The 21,703-nt window shown below is 45.7% G+C and overlaps 4 protein-coding genes across 4 annotated transcripts; 3 read left to right on the top strand and 1 right to left on the bottom strand.

Moving 5' to 3' along the window:
* The first annotated feature begins 2,232 nt into the window (after window positions 1–2,232).
* On the top strand, window positions 2,233–6,741 carry LOC127771989 (ferric reduction oxidase 7, chloroplastic-like). The gene is made up of 9 exons (XM_052297956.1): window positions 2,233–2,737; window positions 2,869–2,965; window positions 3,568–3,765; window positions 4,216–4,450; window positions 4,692–5,019; window positions 5,107–5,377; window positions 5,478–5,733; window positions 5,817–6,273; window positions 6,405–6,741. The coding sequence occupies exons 1-9, from the start codon at window positions 2,497–2,499 to the stop codon at window positions 6,593–6,595; spliced, it is 2,274 nt and encodes a 757-aa protein (XP_052153916.1). The 5' UTR covers window positions 2,233–2,496; the 3' UTR covers window positions 6,596–6,741.
* Window positions 6,742–7,892: 1,151 nt separating this feature from the next.
* Window positions 7,893–10,719, top strand: LOC127771995 (PHD finger protein ALFIN-LIKE 4). The gene is made up of 5 exons (XM_052297962.1): window positions 7,893–8,247; window positions 8,380–8,412; window positions 9,237–9,465; window positions 9,954–10,071; window positions 10,155–10,719. Exons 1-5 carry the CDS (start codon window positions 8,136–8,138, stop codon window positions 10,431–10,433), a joined length of 771 nt encoding a protein of 256 aa, XP_052153922.1. The 5' UTR covers window positions 7,893–8,135; the 3' UTR covers window positions 10,434–10,719.
* A 105-nt stretch (window positions 10,720–10,824) lies between these two features.
* LOC127771990 (potassium channel KOR2) lies at window positions 10,825–16,838 on the bottom strand. Its single transcript, XM_052297958.1, has 12 exons — window positions 16,446–16,838; window positions 15,787–16,008; window positions 15,643–15,706; window positions 15,207–15,546; window positions 12,998–13,296; window positions 12,747–12,827; window positions 12,560–12,658; window positions 12,200–12,421; window positions 11,910–12,098; window positions 11,625–11,700; window positions 11,223–11,517; window positions 10,825–11,118 (listed from the first exon to the last, which is right to left on the bottom strand). Exons 1-12 carry the CDS (start codon window positions 16,622–16,624, stop codon window positions 11,025–11,027), a joined length of 2,160 nt encoding a protein of 719 aa, XP_052153918.1. The 5' UTR covers window positions 16,625–16,838; the 3' UTR covers window positions 10,825–11,024.
* A 3,422-nt stretch (window positions 16,839–20,260) lies between these two features.
* LOC127771996 (23.2 kDa heat shock protein) lies at window positions 20,261–21,177 on the top strand. The gene has a single exon (XM_052297963.1). The coding sequence runs from the start codon at window positions 20,352–20,354 to the stop codon at window positions 21,000–21,002; it is 651 nt and encodes a 216-aa protein (XP_052153923.1). The 5' UTR covers window positions 20,261–20,351; the 3' UTR covers window positions 21,003–21,177.
* The last annotated feature ends 526 nt before the right edge of the window (window positions 21,178–21,703 follow it).

Here is a 21,703-nt window from a genome sequence, read left to right on the forward strand (position 1 = left end):
CGCCGCTGCTCCCTAGCACTCTAGCGTGATCCGCGCCGCACCTCTGCCTCCGCCGCCGCCACCCCAGCGTGCCGCTGCTCCCCCGGCTAACCTCCTCCCCTTCCCCCCTCTTCCCTCTCCCTTCTCCTCCCTCCTCGAGCCACCGGCGGCGAGATGCCCCCGCCGCCAACGCCAGCCCACCGCCATCCTCTATCCCCGCGGCTCCAGTGCCGCCACCGCCACCTCGCCTCCCGCCCGATCTGCCGCCCACCGCCGGGCCGCCGCGTCCCATGGCCATCCTTCTAAGCCCGGCCACCTCCCCATTCTTCCCCCTCCCACCCCCCTACCCTGAGATCCTAATTCGTCGGTCCTCTGCCGGAGTTTGGGTTGTTGCCGGTGCCGGAGAAGAAGAGGAGGTCGCCGGTGTTGGAGAAGAAGCATCTGGAGCACGAATCGCGAATCACATCCGCCGATTCAAAATTTGTAAGATTTAGGTATGCATTTTCTGTCGACAGAAGCTTAGCAATGATAAGGTTTCAGTTACACAGACATGCAATGGTTCTAATGATAAGGTGGATTAATTCCCTTGAAGCTGAGGCCACCGAAAATACTTCTAATCGGTCGTCCGATCCAAACATAAAAATCGGACGGCTCTTGACTGCCACACTCATGACCGCACATCAGCACATACGTTGCATGCCACCTTTGCCAGTGACATGCTACTGCATACTTGTTGCTGCTCTCTCTCTCCTCTCCACTCCATGCTTGCATGCATTCATTTAATAATATTTAAAATGATTTTTCTCCTAAATTACTTATCCAATCTACAATCCGATCACACCATTGTATTCGTTGTAATTAAATCTTTACAACCAAATGTCACATGATTATATTCTAATAAAAAATAGTCATATGTTTCAATCTGTTAACATTCTTTGTTTCATACGTAATAGCGATATTTTTTAATGTGTCTTCAACATGTTTCATAAAATTTCCAAAACTAACTACACTACTCTCTCTCTCTCCACCTCATCCATACATGCATGCATGCATTTTAACAAGTTTCAAAATATTTTTTCTCCCAAACTAATTATCCAATCTATGATCCAATCACACCGTTGTATTCTTAGTAATTAAATCTTTATAACAAGATATCACATGATTATATTTTGATGAAAGAAAAACATATGTTTCAGTCCATTAACATTGGTTGTTTCATATGTGATAGCGATATGTTTCAACGTGTATCTTCATCATGTCTCATAAACTTTTTAAATGTTTCAGTTACTGATTTTTTTGTTTCACACTAAATAACTTGATGTTTCACTCGTTAGTTAACTGGAACATTTGACTGACTGATTTTTTTTGCATGCTGGATACGCAGGTGGTGTGATGACGTGCGGAGATGTTTGGTGGAATATCGGACGTCCGACGCGGAGTCTTCTCCTGAGGCCACGGCAAGTCTCTCGATGTTTCATTTTTTTCAGCTCACATGTCTTTTTTTTTACTCATTTATAGCTCCAGTTTATCTTCATATCCAACCCTGCCACGTGGTCCAATCCAAATCCGGCAAAACGGCCGGCTTGAGATTAGTTGATTGATTGATTAGTCCTGCGCTAGTCATTATCATCCCCTCCTCCTCCTCCCGAACACTCCTGTGGGCCACTGGGCCCCACGCGGGAGCTGTGTGCCGGGCCCACCGCCCTCGTCTCCCTCTCCTCCGCGGGTAACCCCTCCCTCCACAGTCCTGTCGCTGACGCTGCTACTCCCGTCGGAGGAGACGTCGGAGTCGCGGATCCTTCTTTCCCCGTCGATCGCCGAGGACCACGAGCACACCCACGAACTGGCAAATCCTTCGCTACGAACGGATAAGAGGCCCCGCCACCGCGCGGCGCTGTCCCACCCCGCCAGCCACCGGAAATTCCCGTGGCTGGGGAAAATCTCCGTGCAGCAGCTTGCCGCGGTTAATTTTGGGAGAATATCCATGGCGTTTACGCCTTCGAACGAGATGAAAACCGCAGCCATTCGTCTGAATTTCGATTTGACAGTTCGTGCGGCAATAATCACATACCCTCCCCCTCCCCAACGTGTGGTACAGTAATTCCCCCCCCCTGATAATTCAGGCGATTTCCGTGGCAGATTTGTCCGGTTTTTTCACGGAATAAATCATCTGTAAAGATTTGTGAAAAAAAATATATTACCCGCTGAAAAATCTATCGAGGCATACGGAGAGTTGGCTGGGGCCTTCACGAATCAGGAGCACACGTTGGATGTGTGGCTCTCGCCAAGCTCGCTCGGCCACTGTCCCCAACTGCAACCACCTGGCGATGACGCCTCCCGTACACTCTCCTCACCGATGATCCATCGCCGTCGCCATTGCCAGCGACCGGCGCCCGCGAGGACCTCGCGTCTTGGCCGCATAAAGCGGCGGCAGCAGCGCCCCCTGGCCCTGGCTGGTCGAGGGGAGGACGCGAGTTCCCGTGGATTCCGCGGCTCTACCGTTCACAGCCGCTCGCCATGACGCCATCCATGGCGCAAGAACGGGGGGAGCCGCTCCTGCAGAGCGGCAATGGCGCCGCCGGCGGGGGAGCCAAGGGGTCGCCGCCGCCGGCGCTGGCCAGGACCGTGCTCAAGGTCCTCATGTGGGCGGTGTTCCTCACCTGGGCCGCCGCGATCTTCTTCTACCCGACCAAGCCCGCGCAGGCGGCGTTCGAGGGTTGGATGGCGGCCACCAAGCAGTCCCTCTTTGGCATCACCGGTAGAGAATTCTCAAGAAAATCTCCCCCAAGTTTTCCATCCCCTCTCTTTCTCCTTTCCCCCATTTTTTGCAATCAAAAGCAAGGGAAAGTGAGTGAAAGAACCTAAAGCTTTTTTTCTTGGTTCTTGCAGGGAGTATTTTCCTCGCATTCAGCGCGCCGATTCTGATCGTCGCGGCTCTGGCGTACGTCTACATCTCCGTCTTCCCGAGTGACCATGTCCATGTGGAGTAAGTCTTTCTTTAATCTTCTTGTGTGTATCTGAGAATTCTGTTGGGGGGGGGGGGGGGGGGGGGGGGGAATCTGGTGTTTCTAGTCAACTTGCTAAATTGTTATGTAGGGTGTGTTTAGTTCACGTCAAAATTAAAAGTTTAGTTGAAAATGGAACTATGTGACAGAAAAGTTGGAAGTTTGTATGTGTAGGAAAGTTTTGATGTGATGAAAAAGTTAGAAGTTTGGAACTAAACTCGGCCGTAGTACTTCTTTGAAGGAATTTTGGTTGGGTATATTCAGAACATGAGTCCTCTATTCTGAATTGTCGGGGATGGAGACTATTAGTCAGTACAAAATCAGGGATGGATCTGTCGCTGAACAACATTCAGACTGTTTCTTGATTCTAGCACACATAATTCTGTGAATTAAATTTGCTTTATGAATAAAATTATATAATTCAGACTGTAGGTGAGCCTGTTTGATATGAAGACCATCACGATTGATTGAAATCTAACCTTGCAACCGTCAAAGTTCAGAAAGTAGCACTACGTACTTCTTATATTTGAGAGTGACCTGATTCATGCCTACAGCTCACCTTTACTTGCCTCTTTGGTATCAGGAAGAACAAGCTGAAGACACTGTGTTTCCGGCTCTGGACTTTCCCTGTTCTTGTGGATGGGCCTTTCGGGGTTGTCTCCGCGGTAGAATTCATCGGAATTGTCCTGTTTATCGTCTATGTTGTCTATTCAATGACCTATTATGCTGTGGAGAGCGTGAGTCTCATCTCAAAATTTGGCCAGATTTCGCTTACTTACAGGTATGCTGTAAATACTGTATATGAAGTAGTACTATATCTTTTGGGAAAGAGTAGCCTCTGTTAGATACTGTAGTTAGAGCAAACAGTGTGATACAGTGAAACTGAAGAACTATGTAATACTGATGCATGTATTGAGTATATGAGTGACAAGAGTTGAGTTTTACATATATATTTTTGTGTCAATATGTGACTAAACCCTGTAGATACTGAAGTTTCTTATAAAAAGAAAAGAGAACAATGCTGAAGTACAGTGTAGTTGAATGTAACTCAAGCTATGATGTTCAGAAAAATGTTGGTGGATGAATACACTACTACATACATGTACCGTACTGATTTAAAATGTGCAGTTTGTGCTACTATTGATGATATTGCTGAAAATTGTACTGCTAACTCAGATCAATTTTACATGATCTCAACACATTTCTAACATTTTGTATATGCGTTTTGCAGCGAGTTGCTGTTGTACATTATTGGCCTCCGGTTCGGATCGGTCGGGTTGTTTTGCATGGCTTTCCTGTTCCTCCCTGTCTCAAGGGGTTCAGTTCTTCTCCGGCTTATTGATATTCCATTTGAGCATGCTACTAGATACCACGTCTGGCTCGGCCATCTCACAATGGCTCTCTTCACATTACATGGCCTATGCTATGTGATCGCATGGTCTCTCGAGGGGAATCTACTTGGAGAAGTAAGAATGATTTAGAATCATTCAGGCAAATGATTTGCTATGACCAATGTCCTGTGTGTTAGTTACTGTCCATCTTCTTAAGTAAATAAGCAACAGATAAATCACACTCTACTGAATACACTGATATATTAAAAAAAAACTGTTAAACCTGTTGTTACAACTTACAAGTGTCATCTACTCTGTTTTGGAGGTTAGACATCTGGTGAAAACTTTCTAATTTTTTTCTTCTTGTTATTGTTAGTTGGCTGCATGGAAAGAAATCGGAGTGGCAAACTTACCCGGTGTGATCAGCTTGGCAGCCGGCCTGCTAATGTGGGTGACATCACTCCACCCAGTGAGGAAGACATACTTCGAGCTCTTCTTCTACACCCACCAGCTCTACATAATCTTCGTCGTGTTCCTGGCATTTCACGTTGGCGACTTCGTCTTCAGCTTCTCGGCCGGACCCATCTTCCTCTTCATGCTCGATCGCTTCCTGAGGTTCTGGCAATCCAGGGCCAAGGTGGACATCATCTCGGCCTCATGCCGCCCTTGCGGAACCGTGGAACTAGTCTTCTCAAAGCCAGCAAGTAAAGAACATGTCCTGCATTCTGTTGATCACTGATCCATCGATGTTGCCACAGTTGGTTGAACAGATCTGTGCCTCTGCTCTGCAGGTATCCGGTACAATGCTCTCAGCTTCATCTTCGTTCAGGTGAGGGAGCTGTCGTTCTTGGAGTGGCACCCGTTCAGTGTGTCTTCGAGCCCCATGGATGGAAGATACCACATGTCGATCCTGATCAAGGTGCTTGGATCATGGACTGAAAAACTGAGGGGCATCATCACTGATGCCCAGGAACAGGGCAGGAATGGCTCTGAGTCGGAGACCGGCCGGATCACCGCCTGCGTGGAAGGGCCTTACGGGCATGAATCGCCATACCACCTGATGTGAGCTTTCAGTTAAATCGTAACATTGGTGATTTGGTGCCGATGGCAATTGAATTTTGGCTCAAGATTTCTGTTTTGTGTTGTGCTTGTATTTGTTCAGGTACGAGAATCTCATCCTGGTGGCCGGAGGCATCGGCATATCACCGTTCCTGGCGATCCTGAGTGACATAATCCATAGGATCGAGGAAGGCAAACCATGCATGCCCAAGAATGTGCTGGTGCTGTGGTCGGTGAAGAAGTCCAACGAGCTCTCGCTCCTTTCTGCCGTCGACGCGCAGTTCATCAGCTCGTCTGTCTCTGACAAGCTACATCTCGACATCCAGGCCTTCGTGACCCAAGAATCCCAACCTCCATTGGTAAGAGCATATAGTAGTTCTTGATCAATGCGTTTGTTCCATGAGATTTGTGGCAATTGGCATTTGGCAATTTGTGGTTGCAGGAAGAAGGCATTGTTGGGGATGACCAGAAGGCGACCGGCATGTTCGTCAAGAACGGGACGACCATGTCCGGGCTGGTCGGCACCGGGAACAATTTCTGGGCGGGCATGTACTTCGCCGCGTCCACCCTGGGCTTCGTCCTGGCGTACGCGCTGGCGCAGGCGTACTACGTGCGGCGCCTCAACGTGTTCGCGTGGTGGCACCTGGGCCTCGTGCTCGTGCTGTGCATGGCCGCCGGCGTCGCGCTCCCCGGCGGCCTCGTCGTCCTCCTGTGGCACCTGTCCGAGAAGCGGAAGGCGGAGGACGACAGGTGGGACGCCGCCGCCGCCGCCGTCCCGCGCGCACAGGACGGCGAGGAGGAGGCCGAGCAGACAACGAACGGCGCCGACGCGGCCGACGGCGGCGTCAGCCTCGCCGCGGTGAAGACGACGCGGTACGGGTGCCGGCCACAGTTCGAAGGTACGCCACCACGCACCACACCACACCAATGCCGCGACGCGAACACCGGCGCGCTGCGCTGTGGGCGACCGGGCCGCGACGTGCTTAATAAACCTGACCTGCGGTTGTTTTCGTTTTCGTTTTGCGTTCAGCGGAGTTCGCGGCGTTCGCGGAGAAGGCCGGCGGCGGCGCGGCGGACGTGGGCGTGCTGGTGTGCGGGCCGCCGGGGCTGCAGGCGAGCGTGGCGAGGGAGTGCAGGTCGCACAACCTCGGCCGCCGCGGCGGGAGGCGCCACCGCGCCGGCGCCGTCTTCCATTTCAACAGCCACAGCTTCGACCTGTAGTCTGTAGACCAGAGCTAGTACGACACTCTGCGCAGGTGGCGAACTGTAATACAGTAATTTTTAATTGATAATAGTAGTTAATATGTATAAAATAACTAAAGATTAAAATTATAGCCGAGGCCCTGCACCAATAGTAAATCCATCCATCCATCCTGTTTCCTGTACAGTACACTACACATACGACACGCTCGCCGTCGTCGGCGTGTGCATGTATATATTCTGCATGATCGGAAACGTGAGCATACGTGAAGGCATTACGAATTCACATACGTCATATGAAGTTTCATGTTGCATTCCCTTTTTCCTTTTGTTTTTCTTTTCTTCTTTGAGGATTTTCCTACTAACTAGTACTCCATCCGTTTCAGGTTATAAGATGTTTTAACTTTGGTCAGAGTCAAACTGTTTTAAGTTTAATTAAGTTCATAGAAAAATATATTATATTTATAATACTAAATTTGTTTCATCAAATCACTAATTAAATATATTTTCATAATAAATTTGTTTTGTGTTGAAAATGTTATTACTTTTTTCTACAAACTTAATTAAATTTAAAACAGTTTGACTTTGACCAAAGTCAAAACGTCTTATAGCTTGAAAGAGGGAGTAGCAATTAACCATGCCATATGCCATGAGATAAATTAACCATGGTTTTGTTTTCCTATTTTTCTCCTTTTATTTGATTGGATGGTTTTACAAAGAAGGGTTAATTAGACCCATGTCATTAAAAATATACTGGTTTTGAAATATGCCATTAGTATTTGCGTATCCAGAACTATGTCATTATAATTTTACATATATTCCCAAAGAAGCTATAAAGAAACCATTCTTTTCTAGAAGGATGGGACATGATCGGTTTTCTCAGACGCTCAGGTGAAGGAAAAGAAGCTTAGGATGAAGAGGAGAACGACTCTTCTTTTTAGTGTGAGAAGAAGGGAAGTAATGGTAGGAATCTATAAAAGTCGAGTTTCTCGATCTCTAGATTTAGTATATTTTCTGGATTCTATATCTTCTGATTTTTAAAATCGAGGTGAAAAGCTGATTCTCCCGTTTAACCCGGAGTAATTGTCAAGTTATTAGGCCAAAATTTCAAACAGGCCGAATTTAGCGACGACTATTCGGATACGGCCCAAGTAAACGACGAGCCCACAGGGCGAGTGAAACCTAGGGCCCGTTCCAACTACTGGGTCGTCGCTTCCACTTCCAGAGCCCCCTGACAAACGGGACCCACACTATATCTCCATGCCCACCGGGCCCCACACCTAACCCAACCTTCAAATACTCAGAAAAAAAAAACTCCGTGAAATTTACGCGAGAGCCCCTCCGCCTTTTTTTCCTTCTCCAACTTCCGCTTCTAATCTCTCTCCTCCTCTCCGCGGCGCCACTCTCCTTCCGCCGCCGCCGCCGCCGCCGCCGACGACGACGACCTCCTCCTCCGGGTCGACGAAACCCTAGCCGCGGCGCGGAGGCCCGCCGCTTCCGGCTCCCGCTCCTCCCTGCCGAGTTCCCGCGAACCCTTCGCTGCCGGTGAAGGAAGGCGAGGATGGACGGCGGCTACGGCTCGGTCACAATCGTCCACGACGCGCGCTCCCCCGAGGACGTCTTCCAGGACTTCTGCGGCCGCCGCTCCGGCATCGTCAAGGCCCTCACCATCGGTACATCTCCGTTTCTCTCTCTCGCTATCGATCAATCTATCTAATGTGTCTCTGGATTCGTTTGGTGTGGGGTTCGTCGCTGATGACTGATGATTTGTTTTTGTTTTTTTTTGTGGTTTCGTTGTTGCACAGAGGTGGAGAAGTTCTACAAGCAGTGCGACCCTGGTGAGTCTCCTCCGTTGCTTCTAATGTTGATTTTTATCTGTTTAGTACAGCGAGACGGTATTTGATTGCTCTTGCGGTGATTCCATGTAGTTGCTAGCCATCCAATATTTTTACAGTATTGGTTGATCAGATTAGAGGCGACATTAGTAAATTGTTGATGTAAAGCTCCTTATGCCTTGTCCGGAATTAAAAAAAAAATCTACCTATTAGATCAATTCACGTCATGAGATTGAAAAGCTGGAAGAGATGCATGTTAGGTGACTTATAGGATGCAACAGAAGTGCAGGAAGCAAATTGGACTTGTGCTTATGTTTATGTTTGACCTCGCTGCGATCTATAGAAAATTTAGTGGCTGGTGACAAGGTGTGGTGAAAGAGATTGAGGTCTGGAGCATTAGTCAATAGTTGGGGATTAGGAGCTGCACAGGATCCTGTTTGCCTTGAATTGCTGCCCTGGGATTTGTGGCAAAGTGCATATAGTAATGTTGTGCTCCTTGTCAGCATCCACTTTTTAGTGCTTGTTGGTTCTATTTAATTAATGCTTAGTTGGAAAAAGAAAGGAACCTTCAAATCCTACTTTGTGCATTGTATGTGTTAGAGCAAGTCCTTGATCTTGCTGAGTAAGCCAGATTGTCCTTTTCTATAGTAACCATAGGGCTTGGGTGTGGACCCAGGGCCCAGGCTTGGATTGGGACTGGGACTAAAAGCCCATGGGCCTCAATCAATTTTCACCATACTTTTATTATGCGACAAAACAGGGCGGGGCGGCAGGGATGGTTCCACCCCTGATAGTGCTGATATAAACATGTTCCTTTATTTTGCCAGAGAAGGAGAACTTGTGCCTCTATGGACTGCCTAATGGAACCTGGGCAGTGACTCTACCAGCTGATGAAGTTCCTCCTGAACTACCAGAGCCAGCCCTCGGGATAAACTTCGCTCGTGATGGAATGCAGGAAAAAGATTGGCTGTCCCTGATAGCTGTCCATAGTGATTCATGGTTACTGTCTGTGGCATTTTACTTTGGGGCTCGTTTTGGATTTGATAAAAAGGCCAGGTTTGCTTCTAATTCATTTTTTTCCCTGTTGATTTGCATCACCTTTTCTCAAACTGGTCATTTTAATTCTATCTGTTCTATCACTTTACTAAAGAATTCCCACGTTGCTCTATACTATGTGCAAGGATGCGTGTACTTATATGCTGATTCCAGTGTCATGGTAGACTTGTGAGTCTAGGTTGTTTTACTGACACCTGCCATGATTTAAATCTGATAATTGATCATTTATTAATGATTTGCTCTGTTAGCTATCTTAATTCTCACAAAACCCATATTTGTCACAATAGAGACACTGTTTCATGCATTTATATGAACAGCCAGTACGACCTTCTGTCCACACCTTCTAAACAAAACTTGCTTTATGGTTTGTCCTTTTTTACACAGCAACATAGATAGGAGAATCCAAGGTTCTTTTAGTTCTCTAAAATATGTCAGCTGTGTTAAGGAACTTGATGATGTTGTTAAGAGGCATTTGAATATGGATGCAGGGAACGGCTCTTCATGATGACCAGTAGTCTCCCCACTGTCTTTGAAGTTGTGTCAGGAGGTGTGAATACACAATCAAAAACCGCCAACGGCAGTAGCAAAAACAAGTCAGGCTCTAAGGTAACATATGTCTAACATTTCATGGCTTCTTGCCCGCACGCTAAAACATGCTTTCTGATTATTCATTGTCCTTTCTATTTCAGCCACCAAAGTGGCCCAATTCTGACAGCAAGCCACAGAAGCAGGTCCAGGCAAAGTATGAGGAAGAGAACGGCGGCAGAGGAAATGGAGGTGATGAAGATCAAGCTGAAACCATTTGTGGCGCCTGTGGTGAGGCCTACGCAAACGGCGAGTTCTGGATTTGCTGTGACATTTGTGAGACCTGGTTCCATGGCAAATGTGTCCGAATCACCCCTGCCAAGGCGGAGCACATCAAGCATTACAAGTGTCCTGGCTGCAGCAACAAGAGGACCAGAGAATGAGCGTCCATTTTTTCTTTCTAATGTGATCCTGATAGTAGTGGCAAAAAATAGATAGTAGTTTACCCGTGAACTTGGGGAACCTCAATTCCTACTGGGTGACCGTCGTTGCGGCAGCCCTGGTTGCCCCGCTGTATTAGTAGTAGCTACGTTACTTCTTGTATCATACTGGACATAGTTGGTAGTGCCACAGTAATAGTAGTATCAATAGGCCATCTTCTGCCTCCTTGGTTGGATGGATTGGTTAAGTGTCTAAACTCTCTGATTAATGATGTGATTTTTTAGTCTATGCCTGTATGGTAATGCCTCCGGTTCTTGCCTTCTGTTGTTATTAGATTGTTGGTGGGAAGCATGTGTTCAGTGGAGAATATATGTTGCGTTTTGCTAAAGCATTGCAATGCCTTCTTAATGGCAACCACTGCAATCTCACCGAGAATAATCAGCTTATATTTTCAAGCAGACTAAACAACCATGCTGCAGCTACATGTTTGAAGATGAAAACATTTTCAGGAAATCCTGTGACAAGCTTTCTCACTGCCTCAGAAAGAATATTTCATTGCAATTAGTTTCCCCATGAATACACATTGTTTTTCATCAATTAGTCGCAACAGTTCTAGCCTGCTCCAGTATCCTGACCAGTGGTTTGCTGCTGCACCGTCTCCCTTCGTCAAGCGGCGTGTTTCCCCACCTGCATCATCATTTTGTTGCATCAAGAAAAGCAGTATCAATGCCATTTCATTCTTCTTCTATAGTAGCGAATAACATCTGAATATTTGTGAATAATGTTCCTACCTATCTTTGGCCTGTATATCTGCTCCAGATTCTATCAGCGTGCTGGCAACAAGGTGCAGGCCCTCGGCAGCAGCGATGTGGAGCGGCGTCCTCTGATCGTAGTTCCTGCAGTTTGGGCTGATCCCGAATCTGAGCAGCTTCTTCAGCAGATCGATCCTGCCACCCCTGACTACTCTGCAGAGGTAACCTCCAGCGTCCTCCAGGTTCAGGATCGCGCCGTGCTCCACGAGGAGCGACGTGATCCTGTCATGGCCTGATTTTACTGCCTGCAGCAGTGGTGAGTTTCCAAACCTGTCTGCATTTTCAAATGGGAAGTGTTGTTGATTCATTGTCAGAGATATAGATGAAAGTGCTTTTGTTTTGTTCTTTTGTCATTTGAAGTGTTTGCTATCATATTCATACCTATGCTGTTGACATTCGCTCCTCGTTGAATAAGGAACCTGACGATATTTTCGTATCCTCTCAGTGCAGCAATATGCTGTGACGTGAAGACAAAGGTAAGGGAAGAAGTTGTAGTTAGATACGTAGAGTTAATCAGAGTTTTTTTTTCTTCAGCTACTTATTGCCAAACAATTTTAATTTTTGGTACTATGATACTATCTTTATTTTTTTTTATTCAGTAGAAAATGCTTCATATTGCATTTGAATGCAATTTGACCAATGGTTTTTGTAAAAGCATTCACATACCAATGCAGTCCTGCCATCGTAATCTGATTTACTCGGATCTGCTCCTGCACTGATTAAGCTTTTCAAACGAAATATATCCCCATGATATGCAGCATTGTTTACTCCAAGGACTAGTTCTGATTCTTGCTTTGCTAGCAGATATGTGATATCTGATTCCAATTGCTTCCGCTTCGACTCCGTTTCTTTCCCCTGCAGAATAAAATGTGTGTTATATCGTCTGTCAAAGTTTCGTTAATATGGCAATATACAAATGTATTTTCAGCATTTATCTAAAAATGAAAATGATGTACCTTTAGAAGGTTGCTCAATATCTGACTATTATCCTTGAAGTAAATTTGTAAGATGCTAGTCAAGGATTGCTTGTCAATTCTCAGAAGGCTGCAAAGCTCACAGACTCTAACTGTGTATGGCTGTGGAATGTTGCAGATCACCGCGACATCGCCAACTATGCCGTAAGGCCGCAGTTCTGAGATGATCTCTTCAGACCCATCTTCCCCATTGGCCACCTCTTCCTGTGACAGTAAGAAAAAGAACAGGGTAAGTGACAGCTTATTCATGCTCAAACAGCGCAGTAGTGTAGTCTCTTGATATATGAAGTTTTATATTTTATAAACAGATCAAAAGTCTCTCGTTTCAGTGAAAAACAGTACCAGGCATCCATGTGCCACGATGTAAATTTGATCAACCACGGTGCCTTGCTCCAAGATAACTTCTCCTGGGAGGAAGAACTCTTCATGCAATTTCAGCACCTGAAAATGATCAACATTGGAGTTAAATGAATTCTCTACTTGGACTAGCGACAAATGCAGAGACATAATTCCACAAATTTCTCCTTACAATCTGGCTTAGGAAGTCATCCGAGCAACCTCTGAACAGCCCAACTCTCGAAACCATATCCAGGTACAGTGTCTGTGACATCTGCAAAAAGAACAAAAATTCACAAACAGCAAATTCAGCACGAATAAATCAACCTCATACGGGATGTGATGTCATTTCCTGTACGAAGTTGATTTATTCTGAGACGTCACATTTTATACGAGGTTGATTTATTTTGGGACAGAGGGAGTAAACAGCTGTCGGAAACCCACCTTGGATCGAACGGCGACCGGGATGTCGTCGACGATTACGCGGTCCCGGGTGTAGCTGCTCTCGTACTGCAGCATCAGGTGATCCTTCACCTGGGACCTGATGGCGCTGCCCAGCCTGTTCCTGTTCATGTACCTGATGAGGTCGGTCATCCTGTCCCTGAACCGCTCCGTCCTGGACCCCTTCACGATCAGCGCCGTCATGTTGCCGATCAGGTACGCGCTCAGGACGATGCTGAACGAGATGTACACCACCGTGAACGCCATCTCCCTCGTGTTCACCGCGTGGATGTCGCCATAGCCTGAACCCCCTCAAAATAAAATAATATAAAAAAAATTTCTCATTCTGATTCATGTGCAGGGTGATATATGGAGAGCTGGGATCTTGCTGATCATGAGTTGAAAATCCCGTTTTGATTCATGTGCAGGTGATGGAGAGCTGGGATTCTTGTCTCATTTTAAGTGGCGGAGCTAAGGTCTTATTTGGTTTAGAGGATTTTCATAAGATTATTGTAGGAATTGAATCCTTATGATTTTTTCCTATATGCATCATTCGTTTCATAGGAATGGATCATACCAAATTTCTAAGAATTGTAGTCTTACAAGCTAATTCCATAGGATTCTTAGCATGAGGTGAGACCTCTCGAAAAAATTTCTAAGAAATGGAGTGTATGTGACATCCTAATCATTTATTTTTCCTATTCCTTTGATTTGGAATTTTTTTCAAGCCTAGGGCTCAATTAATGTTGTTTCATATGGTTATCTTTTTTCTTCTATTTTTTTAAAATTTGAAGTGTTATTTCATAGAGACCTATGATTAGAACTAGGCTACAGCCCTGCTCCTGGTTCTGCCTCTGAGAGCATATGGATGTTTACTCTCATCAGTTGAGCTATGGTTGATAAAAAATAGGGAAAATTGGAACCATGCCATTATAATTTTGTAAAATTTGAGATATGTCATCCTGACCCACATGTCATTGACTCATGTGGTTCCTACATGTCATTGAGATACCGATAGCATGGTTCCAATTTACCATAAAAAATATGCCATAGAAAAAATGAACGAATTAAAACCACCAAGGGTAAAACATTTATGCTATTAGCGGTTAAAAAGTAGCAAAAGAGACTACAGTAAAGAAACTAAAATTAAGTTTGAAAATTCAAACTTTTGGTTATGGCTGATCGAGAGCATGAATGTCACCGTCTGATCTGTTGAGCTAAGGCATTAAAAAAAATAAACGAAATAACTAACAAAAACTCAAACTGTTATATTCATGTTACAGAATTGCTAGAGGACTGTCGACAGTTTTCTTGAGTGAAAACTGTCAAATTTTTTAGCCGTCGATTCCGCTTTAAGATTTGTACTGAGATATTTTGCTATTAGATCTAAACCCTCTTTTCACAACTAGTCCCATCATTGCATGTTTATGATAGATTTGTTCAAGTTATATCTAAGTTATATTCCAGTTACATGCTAGTTACGTTGTAGTTACACTATAATTACATTATAACTATAGTGTAACTACACTATAACTATATTGTTATCTCTATATAAATTACATATAAAGTTGCATATATTATTTTAATACATATATATAAGTTATTATTATTATAGTATAGTTCTAGTGAAATTATATAATATAGTTAGATTTGAAAGTTTTCCCCTCAAAAAACACTCGACAGTTTTTTAGCTAGTCCCTTCATGTTATTAGTAGCAGTTAAAAAGCTGACATGAAACATACTAAGATGAAAAAAAAAGACACTTTGGTGGTGTTTGAAATGGATGAAGATGAAGATTACTTAACGCACGTAAAAAAAATCATTAGCACATGATTAATTAAGTTTTAATTAATACAAACTTGACATATGAATATGTGTGATATTTTAAAGCAACTTATATATAAAAAGTTTTTATAGAAATGAATCTTACACCGTGTTTAGATCCAAATTTTTTTCAAACTTCCAACTTTTTCCATCATATCAAACTTTCCTACTCATGTAAACTTCCAACTTTTTCGTCACATCATTCCAATTTCAATCAAACTTTCAATTTTAGTGTGAACTAAACACTAATCAGAAAACAATTAAATTTTAGTCGTGCCTGACAAGCTAACGAGACTCGGAATGAAGTTGACGTTTGATCAGATTCGTTGTTTTAGGATAGGCCACATCCCATCCTAGGTTGAGTTATTTTGGGACGGAGGGTACGTACCGACAGTTGCCATGGTGACGATGGCGAGGTAGAGGGAGGTGACGTAGCGGGTGAGCAGGTCGACCTCCCTGAAGTTGATGTACCGGGCGTCGCCGAGGGAGAGGCTGCCGATCCACGTCCCGCCCTCGCGCGCGGGCGGGAGCGTGGTGGCCAGGTAGTAGAAGCCGCAGGCGGCGGTGTGGGTGCAGTAGAGCTCCACGGTGATGAGCTTCACGATCCTCGTCAGGAGGTAGCTCACCCGGATGTCCTTCTCCACCCGCTTGAAGAACGCCATCACCTTCCTCCCCCTGTACAGCCTCACCCACACCAGCCACCTCACCGCCTCCACCCTGCTCGTCACCTGTTCGACCAAATGCCCCAACGCCATGGAAGCTCAGAGACCGGCCTCATTCTCTCAAAGATCTCTGTTCTTGCGATGGCAATGCTGCGTGCCTACCTTGTAGATGGCGTCCCAGGGGAAGCAGCCGAGCACGTCGAGAGCAAAGCTGCCTTTGATGTAGCTGACAAGAACACAAACCCCGGTCAGTGTCAGTGATTACTTCTTGGTCAGTTCTTTGATCAGGTGTGTGATTGCTCTCACCGGAGGGCGATGCGGCGCTTGTCGTGGACCATCCTGTAGGTGTGGGGGTCGCGGTAGGCGAGGAAGAAGTGGACGGCGACGTCGGCGAGGAAGACGAGCTGGACGCACTCGAGGTCGAGCAGCTGATCGGGGAGTCCGCGGAAGAAGCTGAACTCGAACGGGGTGAAGAAGGTGGAGTAGATGGACCACAGGAACATCATGTTCGCCCAGATCCTGTACCATCTGCAGTAATCACCAGTAAACCAAACTGATCAACGAAACAAACATTGCATCCAAATTTATTAAGTTCCAGCATCCTGTCTCAATCAGAATCATCTCTTTTCAATTTTTTTTTTAGAGAAGGGTATTTTTTACCTGGCCTCTACATCCAACCGGATATATACGGCCATTGAAGTAGGGAACTTAGCCCCGCAAACAACCCAATCTGAAATTCGCTCCATAGGAGATTTGAACTCAGGACCTTGGGGTACTACTTAGGTCACTGTAATCATCTCTTTTCAATGCAGGAGAGTTCTCTAATTTGACTACGTGAAAGATCATCGCTTTTGCATGCAATGGTAGCTAAGCTTCAGTTTGCTCCAATGATACTAGACAAGACAGTTTGATGTTCAGCTTAAGGCTTAACTAATCTGGATGAGAGATCAAAATCTTTGTCTTACCTGCCATTGGGGTGTATGACAAGGCTTTCATACAGATCCTTTGGCAGCCTCAGGGCGGTGCCGCCATGCCAGCTGCTGCTTCTCCTTGACTTGAGCTCCCTCGCAAACAGCGAGAGCCTGCTCCCCACAGAGCCATGCAGGGTGTCATCTATCTCGTTCAGCTCATACTCTTCAGCCATGATGGCCTCCCGCCTCCCTCCCTCCTCCTAACTGTGTCTCTCTGCCTGCTTCTCTCCTTTGCAAGTGTCAAATTCCTCTATATATGCATTGCAGATTCTCAATGCAAAGCAAAGCACTGGACCTGCCGCTTTCTGTTGCAGAAGAGCAATTGGGCACTGCACAAATGGCACTACCAAGCTAGCATTCAGGCTCAACTCAACTGGGGGTGAGGTGAGTTCAGTTCAAATAGTTGCAAATGCTGTCATCACCTCATCTCCTCTCCTCCCCATTTTAAATGCTTCAAAACTACTCGTATTGACATGGTGATGGTTGCAGCATGGTGCACTGGCTTTCTTTTTTTCGTTTTTTTCTGTTCACTGGAGCAAATCAGCAGCTGCCATTTTTCTTTTCTTCTCCTCCATGCAGTTTTGGACTAGTTCGGCGTCCGCCTACGGCTACGTGACATGGATGGCCGTTTAAAATTGACACCTTTTGCTTGCTGAATGGGGGTTTGCATCTTTGCAAGTAGGCAACTTGCAATGTAAGAAGACATCAAATTCGGTTGTGAAATTCAGTGACCTTGGCATGCATCGTCACTGGTTAGCTATCTATGTTATTGTTAGCTGCTGCACGCCTCCCGGCGCCTCCCGGCCCAGAGCTGGAAAAACTTACCGCAGCATTGCAAGTTTGCAACAGAATTCTCACATGCTACAAAGCAATTATGCACTGCAGCCAAGTGGTACTGGTTCTACACATCAAGCTGTAGTCTAGGCATCATAGCTGCAAGGACAGGTCACTTATACTCACTTGTGCTGGTCAAAGATCCTCAAGGGGATCGACTGAATCCTGCCTCATCAGATCTGGATGGTTACTGCATCAATGCTTTCCAGAAGCATTCGGCACTGTTACAGTACATCAAGTTGGATGTAGGTGAAAGGTAAAAGTTATACTCTTAATTAAGTTCGTTTGGTTTATACTGACAATATTTCCATGACTATAATTTGGGTGCAGAGGAATCTACGGTTGATAGTTTGGCTACCTAAATCTTTTAACCTTAACGCTGAGTGCAGCAAGATCATGGAGCTCGGCCAACCATTTTAAAGCTCTCCAAAATCCAGCAAAACTTACCCAACAGGTTCATGAACCAGATACTAATTGCAAGTAAAAACTGGTCAAAACTCAAAAGCAGATCAAAGCTTGGCTCAGGACAGCCCATTTCAGGCTTGTCATGTGTCAGGTATCTTTCTAGTGCGCAGGTGCGTGTCATCTTCAGAGTTCAGAGCACAGAAGATCAACAAGGGGGTCTGCTAGATGAGCCAATTAGCCTGGCCTTTCACTTGGATTAGCTTTTGAGTTGACGAGGCTAAAAAAAATTGTAGCTGACTGAAACTTTCACTTTCAAGGAGTTGGTTCAAACTAAGCTTTAGCTAATGAACAGCTGATTGGTGCTTACTGGGTGTTAATATATGAGTAGATTGCCTGTGCTGTAATGCATTGTCATAACTCGAGGCAGCTTTACATTAGAAGAACAGTGCTGAATTCAGCTGGTGATCTCTAAACCTTTTGATCAAGGCATTGCATGCACCGACTGAAAGTCTGAAATCCAAACTAATCTAGTACCATTTGGTGTCTCTTTTAAACATGATGGCTTAAACTAGCAACATTATGTTGTCCTAGTGGAGAGAAATGGATGGCCATGGCCGATTGTTCCACTAATGAGTGCCAATTGGATTAGACAAATAATACATGATTCATAGTTAATGAGAGGTTTCATGGAGGTTTAGCTTTACTAAGTTGTGGTTTTGAGCAGGTTAAGTGTTCGGATTAGGACGAAGGTGCAGTAGCAGCTAGTGCATCTGACACTCACTCGAGCTGCTTTGTTCCTTTAATTTTTCTATCATGTATGACCATGATATGCTAATGTTTTGCTTGCACTAATAAACTAGTGCTTGATGCTTAGGCTCCAAAATGAAGGGTTCTGAACCTCTATTTTGATTAGTACATGTATCCGGCTGCATAATTGTACTATTGTCCCATTGTACCACATAATTCTCTTGTACTTAATTAATAAGCTGATGAGAGTTTGATAAAGGGCAACATATCCTATGCACACAGGCCCTCACGTGTATACACGTGCACACCAACTAAAAAATGTCACCAAAAAATCTAGAAAAACTCATACACGTACTTTCAATTGTATTACACCTAGGGTTAAAATCTTAACCTCAAATTCATTATATTTTAGCCGTAACAAAAAAAACAAAAAAACTGACAGTTTTAAGGTTGCAATTTTGTCAGAATTTTATTTTTTTTGTTATTCTCTACGTAGAATGAATTTAAAGATGCGACTTTGCACGTAGATGTATTACTATTGAAAGTACATGTATAGATTTTCCTAGAATTTTTTGTGATAATTTTTAGTTGGTGTACACGGGTGTATACACACGAGGGTCTGTGTGTATAGGATACGCTCTCTTGATAAAGTTATCATTATCACAGTTCCAGACTGATTTTTAGCTTCCGTACAAGCAGGTTTAGCTACATAAATGCTACTATGTTCCATGCAAAGCAGATTAGCATCTTATTAATGATAGCGCATTCAGCCCTTCACTGCACTGCATATTTTGGAACAGTACATGAATTATCTGAATGATGAAAGGAAACTTTGAAAGAGATACAAGACCAGATTAATGATGCTATATGCCATTATTTGTTTTATAAAACTGCCCAGTTAAGCATAGAGAGAGGAACACACGCACACGAATAATAATAAAACGAAAATGGAATGAATGGGACAAACACAAATGCAAATCGTCCACAAAAGAAAAAAAAGATCATCCCTCCTTTTCCCTAAAGAGGAGGAGGCCACTCCGAACATCAAGCGCTGAAATTCTTTTTTAGCATTTCCTATTTGTCCCATTTGTTATGACCTGGAATATCGAATGTGTTATATGATCAAGACACATCACCTACACAATCAACACTAATCGGATTATCATTAACCTAATTATGGGCCACTGTACGTCTTCGTATTTGTTAACTCAAGATAGAGCCATGCATTATGTTGCTTTTTTTTTTTTGCCCTTCTCCTTTTCTGTATGCTCCTCTCCTTATACGTAGAACGCACTTGAAAAAGCAGATAATTCCTCCCCATTTTGGTCAATGTTTATTCTTGCGATTTCGATTGAGGGGATCAACACCTGATCCTTCTCTTTTCTTCCGGTCTGTACAATTTGGTTTGAAGGGGAAAAAAAAGGAGAGAAAAGCTTCAATGCATGGAGAACTTACACAGTTACATGCCTATCATAGGGTTTGTTCACCGATTGACATCTAATCTAATCCTACGTCTAATCTAATCCAACCATCACCTATACAAACAGAAAGTCTAACAATACATTGGGCATGCTTAGGTAGGCCTATTTATTCAGCAACGAAGCCCAGCAAACGGCCCATCAGAGCCAGGAAAAGGTGGCCCACGAGCTCCGGCCCGGCTAGGCCTCGATCCTTCGGGAAACCTCTCCCGCCGCGAAGCCGCCCGAACCCTCCCGTCTCGCCGCGCTCGCCGGCCGAACATTCTCGCCGCGCCACCGCCACCCTATAAATCCTCTCCCAACCTCGCCGTCACGTCTCGCCCAACCAAAAATCGCACAGAGCAAAACACGACGAGAACGAACGCAACGCACACTTACACACACACACACACACGCTGCTAGTGCTAGCTAAGATTCCGACGAGAGAACGTCCGTGATGGCGTCGATGAGAACTGCGGCGGCGGCGGCGGCGATGCTGGCCTGCATCGCCGTCGTTCTGGCGAGCACGGCGGCGGACGGCGCGCTGCTCCCGTGGTTCGGCGGCGGCGGCGCGCGGGACGAGGCGGTGCCGGAGTTGGGGCTCCTGGCGGCGGCCGACCCGTTCCGGATCCTGGAGCACGTGCCGTTCGGGTTCGACCGCGACGACGTGGCGATGCTGTCGATGGCGCGGGTGGACTGGCGGGAGACCGGCGACGCGCACGAGGTCGTGGTGGACGTGCCGGGGATGAGGAAGGAGGACCTGCGGGTGGAGGTGGAGGACAACCGGGTGCTGCGGATCAGCGGCGAGCGGCGGCGGGAGGAGACGACGGAGCAGAAGGGCGGCGGCGACCACTGGCACCGGGAGGAGCGGTCCTACGGCAGGTTCTGGCGGCAGCTCCGCCTCCCCGACAACGCCGACCTCGACTCCATCGCCGCCTCCCTCGACAACGGCGTGCTCACCGTCCGGTTCCGGAAGCTGGCGCCCGACCAGATCAAGGGCCCGCGCGTCGTCGGCATCGCCGCCGCCGGCGGTGACGACGGTGGCAAGAAGAGCATCGGCGGCGCCGGCGAGGGGCAGAACCAGCAGGCCAAGAAGGTGGAGCTCTGAGCTGTGAAATTTGTCGAGTGGAAACTATGGTTGCGAGTGGTGTGTTGTCACTTGTTTGCAGAGCACATGTTCCGGTACATAAAATGCGTGTGGAGAGAAAATGTGAAGATGTATCGCACTTTCATCGTTGTGCAGATCTTAACTGAGGAATAAGAAGCTTCAGTTCCCCATCTTAATCGAGATAAATCCTTAAGAATTTTCATGGTTGCGTTCATCAATAACACACATGGCAGAGATCGCAAACGGTTAGGAACATAGATATAAACTTTATAGCTAGAACACATTTCCAGCTCACAGACCGCTTCATGGTTTCATCAAAAACACCTGGCAAGAGAACCAACTTCCACAGTTCCACACTTCCACTAATTGACAACATACTTGCCAATTGCCACAACATCAAATACCCCCAACAAGTGAAACTATGAAAGCCCCGCTGCACGCTCATAAACAAGAAATTACTGGCATACACCGCCATATCTAACAGACACAAACACTACTGCAATCAAATCAGGAAGATTGTCAGGATTTTTTGTTTGAATTCTCGCCAATTTATTTTTTTGGCAAGACCACCTAGGCTTTGATTTGGAGTATTGCAATGGAAGGGATGCCAAATAATTTGGCAATGCCAATTTTTTTATCTAAACCAAATGAATGACAAAATTTTGGCATGCCAAGTTTTTGTCATGGTTGACTTGACAATG

The sequence above is a fragment of the Oryza glaberrima genome, chromosome 4 (genome assembly GCF_000147395.1).
Source record: "Oryza glaberrima chromosome 4, OglaRS2, whole genome shotgun sequence".
Lineage (NCBI taxonomy): Eukaryota > Viridiplantae > Streptophyta > Magnoliopsida > Poales > Poaceae > Oryza > Oryza glaberrima.